The 8292-nt window shown below is 38.1% G+C and overlaps 2 protein-coding genes across 2 annotated transcripts; both read right to left on the bottom strand.

Moving 5' to 3' along the window:
* Positions 1–523: 523 nt before the first annotated feature.
* LOC145980891 (TNF receptor-associated factor 4-like) lies at positions 524–1909 on the bottom strand. Its single transcript, XM_083113976.1, has one exon. The coding sequence runs from the start codon at positions 1907–1909 to the stop codon at positions 524–526; it is 1386 nt and encodes a 461-aa protein (XP_082970102.1).
* A 4593-nt stretch (positions 1910–6502) lies between these two features.
* Positions 6503–7879, bottom strand: LOC145980890 (TNF receptor-associated factor 4-like). Its single transcript, XM_083113975.1, has one exon. It carries the CDS (start codon positions 7877–7879, stop codon positions 6503–6505), a length of 1377 nt encoding a protein of 458 aa, XP_082970101.1.
* Positions 7880–8292: the final 413 nt, after the last annotated feature.

Genomic DNA, 8292 nt, shown 5'->3' with positions numbered 1-8292 from the left:
ACCCCACCATACAGTACGTTAGGATTGTGTCATCCTACCAACACAAAAAAAAAATCTGTTACGTTCTCTTCTATTTCCGCTACTTCAAAATTTCTATTTTTTAGTATTATAAGCACTCAATTTATTCTTCACTTTTCTATCTCTTGTTCATTCTGTTCACAGGTATTACAATAGTTATAAATTCATTATGATTATGCACACAAACCATAAATCAAACAGAATATACTTTCTCCAAAGATAAATTATACCATTAGCGATAAACTGCTCATCACAGAAATTATTAATTGATTGATTGATTTGCTTTCTTTTACTTCGCCTTTGTGCACTTTTGGCTAATTTGCGAAGATGAAGATGAGTGATGATATGATGAAATTGATGAACGGACACTAACAAATATCCATGCCCAGACCAGGATTCGAACCCGGGACCTCTGGCGTCGTAGCGTGAATCACAGAAATTATATATATATATATATATATATATATATATACACGTGTGTGTGTGCGTGTATGGTGTTTTCAATTTATGCACTTTCTTCCACAGTAAATTCAAGGAAAATTGCATTGTCTACAATTAAATTTCTGCTCTTGAGTGCTTCGTATGAGATAATAATTGGCATCCATTGTACTATTACTTCACCTTCCCTGGGTTTATTAAGGCTATTATATTTGAAATTTAAGCAACGAACAATGTCCTCGCCCTTCATTGCTTGGTCAACTAATCTAAATTTCACAGTTTTTGTGAAGGGCCATTTCAAAATATTATCATATTCTCCCGCCATTATTTCAATATAAATACTTAAATGGAATTGCCTGGAATTCGTAAAATCGCGTGGTCTTATGCAGGCTCTTAATTTGTACCCGTGCTTACTGCTGTAAAATGGGGGACTATAAATCACGTGACCAGTAATGTTCTCAGCTTTTTGTACCTCCTCAGTTATGCCTTCCACTTTCCATAAGGAACTCCCATTGTTTAGTACATTTATCTTCGTCTGCAGTTCTTCATTTATTGTCCTTTCTCTCTCTAATTTCCCTTCAAGACTTTCAACTCTGCAACAGAGATTATCGATGGCACTTCTCGCTAGTTCCAAGTGATGCTGCGTCTCTTCCTTCACGTGTTGCCTCATCCCTGCAGGAAAACCTTCGTTGCTGCACTCCATTTCCTTGTAAGCACAGGCAGCAAAGCGCTTCTGGCATTCTTCATCCAAATGTGCCTCCACGTCTTCTCTTATAACTTCAACAATACAACTCTCAGGACAAAGAATTTGAAATTTCAGACATTCCGAGTGGTGATATTCAAGCAGTTGTTTCTTGGCTTCCTTCTTGCAATATTTACACTCGATCACCGTGTTGAGGCACTCATTCTCAATGTGTTCGCTGAGATCTTTCCTTGGCAGTTTCTTCCCACAGTCATAGACACAGCGTATAGGCATGAACGCACAGGAGTCGTAGTGTTCTGTATCAAGCAATTTCTCGTCGCAAAACACGCACTGGACCTCACGCTGCACACGCTTGTCACACAGGTCGGATTTTTCCACTTTCTTTGAAAAATTGTCACATGACACCACAAGAGCTTCTGATTTGTCAACGGTCTGGTCACTTTTCAGGCATGTTGTTGATGGAGGACTGTTCTTGACTCCAAAGGTGGTCTCCTCCGGAAAACTTGACTTGGATTCATTCTCGGTAACTTTCACAGAGCACTGTTGTTCGTGATTTTCTACATTTTCCGTGGAAAACAACTGAGAAGCAGCCTCTTTCTTGCAGACATTGTTATGATGTTGCTGATCATCACCGCAGTCACTCTGGCATTCAACTTCTCCTTTTTCGCAGTTGAAACTGTGACTGTTCATCTCTGCTGGATTTATCTCCTTCTCGCAGAACGAGCATGTGACGTAAACAGTTGTCGGCATATTCAGTTTCCAAGAGCGATTCGCAACTCAAGCGATAACTGCTCCGTTGAAATCAGAAATGCCGCAGAAAAATCCATACGCCTTTATTTATCGAGACTGTTTTCCTTATTACCATAGAAACAAAAACTGACAACTGATCGATTTTACGTACACATGCATTGAACCATGACGTTAGTTGTTGCCCGTAGTAACAAATGCGGGAGATAATGTTACAACATTGTGTTAGGAAACATTCTAGTCCTTCTTTCCGAAGGGTATCGATGCAATTAAAGAGGGGTGTGTCACGTATCAATTCTATCTCGGTGGGGTGGGGGGTGGGGAATAGCTAGCTATTTTAGCAAAATAAAGATGTGTATTTGGTAATATTGTGAAATATGGCGTAAGTGGAGAGTTGTTTTTGGTTGACTGGTTGCTAGCTTTTATTTTACTTCTCTTTTCAGCCACTTTTGACTAATCGCGAAGATGAGGTTGGATGGTGAAATGTTGAGATGTATGAATAGACAATTACAACAGAACACAACACAGGCCCCACGTTCGACTATACTGGCTGTGAGGCCAGACACCAGTGCCTCGATAGTCTGCAAAATGTAACTTGGAGAACCTCACTTGGGGTTAACCTTTACACTGCAAGCGGAGAGAAGTAATTTTGAGAAGAAAACTGAATGAACCGTCGTCATTCCTTGCATTTCGGCCTTTTGTGTTTTGATTGGAGTTTTTAGTCAACTTTATGCACAGAAGGTTAAACGGGACTGGACGTACAGTTTAAAGTGGAATCCGAATCACTATGAGCCTCCACCGGCTATTGAACCTGGGACACCTTGATTACAAGCGATGACGTTACTACTACGCGCTTTGAGGAGACTCCATGCAAATTAGCATAGATCATTTCAAGTTACAAGATCTATTTATTGTTATTTTATTTTTTGAATAACCTAAATATAGCCCAGTTTGTAAATTTTCGAAGTGAATAACGACGGAAAATGCTTTAAATAAAAAAGAAAGGCTGTAAGATACAGGAACCAGTTCGCGTTTTCATATTCTACCATTTAAACTAAAAATACTAAATGGTTCCACAGTGTATCATAATTCCAAAAATTAGTTCTATGTGAGACGTCACACAACATAAAGATCATGGCTAGAATTTTCTCCCAACTTTTAATACTTTTCTCAAACAAGGTATGTAAAAGTGAATTACAAAATAGAAGAACTATGCATATCAGTAGAATAAATGCATGATATGTATAAACGATTTTAAAACAAGTCACTGGTGGGTTGGATTTCTTGTCCACTGCAGATTGGCCATCTGGTAGTCCTGATCTCAATCCACTGGATTACAAACTGTGGTCAGTGCTAGATGAATTTTATGCAAGAAGAGGCATCTTAGAATTGCAAATTTAAAGTGTTCCTTGATGGCAGCAGTGCTGTGCAAATTTTGGGGGATTTTCTCATTGAGACTATGCGTGCTGTTCCGACAGACTACGAACGTCTGTGAAAGCCAAAGGAGGACACTTTGAAAATTGACGGGTGCCATTTATGGGTAAATCAAACATATTAAAAGAAATTTAAAAAATATGGAATCATATTCAAGTTATTCACAAAATAGTGTCTGACAGTATTTGAGGCTAGGCTAGGTACACCTTAGTGCAGTGGTATTCAACCTGGGGTACTCGTACCCCTGGGGGTACGCGAAGACTTTTTAGGTGGTACGCACAATTTAAAATAATTATAAATAACGAAAACTGTTTCTGACAGAGATAACTTGAAAATGTAATAAAAGGAAGCAAAGAAAATAGACATTTCTTTGTCAACATTTTCCTCGAAGTAAAGATAAAAAGGGATGGATTGAGGATTTCATGTTACTCCCCCACCGACCACCAGACTAAAGGATTCTAACTCTGATTTATTATTATGTTCAGAACTTGTATTATCCTCTATTTCCAAGAATCGCTTTTGTTTACTCTTTGCAACAATGAAATCTTGCAGCTGCGCTCATTGCTAATCATGCTCCGAATGGTATTTGAATTGTTTGTTTCAAATGCTGACAATAATGGGAGTGTTTGTGAATGTACGTTACGGACTGGAGAAAGAAAGATTGGGAGGGAAGAGGGGAGAGAAAGGGGAGTTCAGTGTTATTTCGTGACTGTGTCTCGTCTCTCCCTCTTTGTACGTAGTTACGTTCAGTTTCTTGTTATTAGTGTGGTGATTTTAGCTGTTGTTGCATCATGGATAAATTCATTATAAGAGGAAAACGTAAAATCAGTGAGACAAGTGAAAGTGGCGCTAGTGTTGAACCACCAACAGTGAAAAGTGCTGCAGAATCGGTTTCTCCTCCACCGGATATCAGTGAAAATAGTGTTGAACCATCTACGAGAAAGTCGAAAATATCGAAAATGTGAAATACAGGTATTGCAATGAATCTTACATTAAATATGGATTTGTATCGAATACGTGTGATCCACCTCTTCCCCTCTGCGTTATTTGTAATCAAACTTTATCGAATAACTGTATGAAACCATCCCTCCTTCACAGACACTTAGTAACCAATCATAACGAGTGTAAAGACAAGACAATCGAGGAGCTGGTGTGCAGAAAACAAGCTCAGCCATCTCATTAACACGTAAGAAATATTAAAGTTCATAATATTTTTTTGCTATACCCGTAATTTTCCTTTATTTATTTTATAATTCTCATTTTTATAGTAAAACTATATAATTCAATAGGTAATGATTTGCATAATTTATTTTAGATGTAGTTATGTATAATCTGAATTAAGGATAACTCGGGGAAGGGAGGGGTACACGTTTGAGTGGAAAAGTTTATTTAGGGGTATGCGGAGAAAGAAGGTTGACATAGTGTACAGTACACTCGCATCACATAGTAGTGGAGCAATTCACTTCTATATACAGCATTTTGGTTCCAATATACAGTTCAACAGACATTGAACCAGAATGCTGTATAAATAAGTTAATTGTGGTACTACTAAGTGAGGTGAATTTACTTGCTAAAATAATTTATAGCTAAATTTAGTCCCTTGCAGAAACTAAACCAATCTACAGCATTTACGGTAAGATGGCCACAGGACAAAACTGTACAAAATCATGTCGCTTCTCATTTGCTTCTTCTCTAGAATCTCTCAAGGAAAATGACTTTAGATAACAATCCGGTCCTTTGATCAATTTCATCTAATCATCATCCATTCTCATCGTTACGATTAGTAGACAGTTGCATAATAGGGACATAATTAAAAATTACCATTCTATGATTTGTTCTTACCTCGAAGTGATACAAAATTGCCTGTTCACCCGTCATTTTGTGCAAATACTTCATAAAACCAGGAAAAGAGACAGAAAATTTATTGCACGGCATCAGTCAACGTGTTTATTAAAATATGGAAACTTCCAAAATTTGCTTCTCTTCAAAATATCCTAGTGGTACGGATTTTCTGTTTGTTTTTCTATTTTGCTGATATTTCCAAGACAATCATGGTTAAAATTAAATCATCCATATTTTTCCGAATTCCCCCCTTCTTTTCAACAAAAGATAGCTTTTACACTACCTTTATAATTGACACATTGTATGTCAAACTGCTAATTAATTCATCTATAGACAATAACCCACCAAATTATGTACACTGGAACTTCATACCTCTACCAACTCTACTACAAGAGATTTAAGCTTAAATAGAAACCTCACGGCCGCCATATTTGTTGGCCATCCCAAGGGGAAACAAGCAAGGGATTTTCTTCCTTAAACTTTTAATAAACGCAATTGAGGCTTCATATGTACAAAAAATTCAGGTTTCTTTTTGTTATTTCGAGGTTTAAATTCAAAACCTTACTAGGCTATGAGAGGAGAAGGAATGCAATATACTCTCCTTATATTTGTTCCATTGAATCAGAATCCTTATGTAATGTAGTTTGTAGATATAGGTTTAACAATGAGCAAGCAATAATTTTTAATATTCTCTTCGATAATTTGTGTAATAAGAAACCAGACAACAATAATTTCCAATGGCTTATAAATGTAACTATAGGTAGTATTCAAGCAAAACTAAAAATGGAAATCTTATAAATGTGATACAGTATGAGACCCCACCATACAGTACGTTAGGAGTGTGTCATCCTACCAACAGAGAAAAAAAAATCTGTTACCTTCTCTTCTATTTCCGCTACTTCAAAATTTCTATATTTTAGTATTATAAGCACACAATTTATTCCTCGCTTTTCTATCTCTTGTTCATTCTGTTCACAGGTATTACAATAGTTATAAATTCATTATGATACAGCTCACAAACCATAAATCAGACAGAATATACTTTCCCCATGGAGAAATTATACCAGTAGCGATACACTGCTCATCACAGAAGTTATTTATTGATTGATTGATTTGCTTTTTTCACTTCGCCTTTGCTCCACTTTTGGCTAATTTGCGAAGATGAAGATGAGTGATGATAAGATGAAATTGATAAACGGACACAAACAAATATCCATGCCCAGACCAGGATTCGAACCTGGGACTTCTGGCGTCGTAGCGCGAATCACAGAAATTATATATACACACACGTGTGTGTGTGCGTGTATGGTGTTTTCAACTTTATGCACTTTCTTCCACAGTAAATTCAAGGAAAATTGCATTGTCTACAATGAAATTTCTGCTCTTGAGTTCTTCGGATGAGATAATAATTGGAAACCATTGTACTATTACTTCACCTTCCCTGGGTTTATTAAGGCTATAATAATTGACATTTAAACAACGAACAATGTCCTCGCCCTTCATTGCTTGGTCAACTAATCTAAATTTCACAGTTTTTGTGAAGGGCCATTTCAAAATGGAATCATATTCTCCTGCCATTATTTCAATATAAATACTTAAAGAGCTACTACAGACACCCCAACAAACAGGTGGTCTTATCGAGGCTCTTAATTTGTACCCGTGCTTACTGCTGTAAAATGGGGGACTATAAATCACGTGACCAGTACTGTTCTCAGCTTTTTCTATCTCCTCAGTTATGCCTTCCACTTTCCATAAGAAACTCCCACAGTTTAGTACATTTATCTTCGTCTGCAGTTCTTCATTTATTGTCCTTTCTCTCTCTAATTTCCCTTCAAGACTTTCAACTCTGCAACAGAGATTATCGATGGCACTTCTCGCTAGTTCCAAGTGATGCTGCGTCTCTTCCTTCACGTGTTGCCTCATCCCTGCAGGAAAACCTTCGTAGCTACACTGCATTTTCTTGTAAGCACACGCAACAAAGCGCTTCTGACATTCCTCATCCAAATGTGCCTCCACGTCTTCTCTTATAACTTCAACACCACAACTCTCAGGACAAAGAATTGGGAATTTCAGACATTCCGAGTGGTGACATTCCAGCAGTTGTTTCTTGGTTTCCTTCTTGCAATATTTACACTCGATCACCGTGTTGAGGCACTCATTCTCAATGTGTTCGCTGAGATCTTTCCTTGGCAGTTTCTTCCCACAGTCATTGACACAGCGTATAGGCATGAACGCACAGGAGTCGTAGTGTTCTGTTTCAAGCAATATCTCGTCGCAAAACACGCACAGGACCTCACGCTGCACACGCTTGTCATACACGTCGGATTTTTTCACTTCATTTGAAAAATTGTTACATGACACCACAGGAGCTTCTGACTTGTCAACGGTCTGGTCACTTTTCGGGCATGCTGTTGATGGAGGACTGTTCTTGACTCCAAAGGTGGTCTCGTCCGGAAAACATGACTTGGATTCACTCTCGGTAACTTTCACAGAGCACTGTTGTTCGTGATTTTCTACATCTTCCGTGGAAAACAACTGAGAAGCAGCCTCTTTCTTGCAGACATTGTTATGATGTTGCTGATCATCACCACAGTCACTCTGGCATTGAACTTTTCCTTTCTCGCAGATGAGGAGGTGACTCCACTGATTTATCTCCTTCTCGGAGAACGAGCATTTGGGGTAAACTGTTGTCGTCATATTCAGTTTCCAAGAGCGATTCGCAACTCAAGCGATAACTGCTCCGTTGAAATCAGAAATGCAGCAGAAAAATCCATACGCCTTTAGTTATCGAGACTGTTTTGCTTATTACCATGGAAACAGAAACTGACAACTGATCGATTTTACGTACGTATGCATTAAACCCTGACGTCAGTTGTTGCCCGTAGTAACAAATGCGGGAGATAATGTTACAACATTGTGTTAGGGAAACATTCTAGTCCTTCTTTCCGAAGGGTATCGATGCAATTAAATAGGGGTGTGTCACGTATCAATTCTATCTCGGAAGGGGGAGGGGATAGCTAGCAATCTTAGCAAAATAAAGATGTGTATTTGATGATATTGTGAAATATGGCGTAAGTGGAGAGTTGCTTTTGATTGATTGGTTGCTAGCT

Source organism: Lepisma saccharinum, chromosome 28, assembly GCF_977018435.1.
Source record: "Lepisma saccharinum chromosome 28, izLepSacc3.1, whole genome shotgun sequence".
Lineage (NCBI taxonomy): Eukaryota > Metazoa > Arthropoda > Insecta > Zygentoma > Lepismatidae > Lepisma > Lepisma saccharinum.
The sequence above is the reverse complement of the archived record's forward strand: the minus strand, read 5'-3'. Positions and strand labels throughout refer to the sequence as shown.

What these genes read in the sequence shown, in the direction of transcription:
- LOC145980891 (XM_083113976.1), bottom strand. Translation starts at nt 1,909, where the DNA reads ATGCCGACAACTGTTTACGTCACATGCTCGTTCTGCGAGAAGGAGATA.
- LOC145980890 (XM_083113975.1), bottom strand. Translation starts at nt 7,879, where the DNA reads ATGACGACAACAGTTTACCCCAAATGCTCGTTCTCCGAGAAGGAGATA.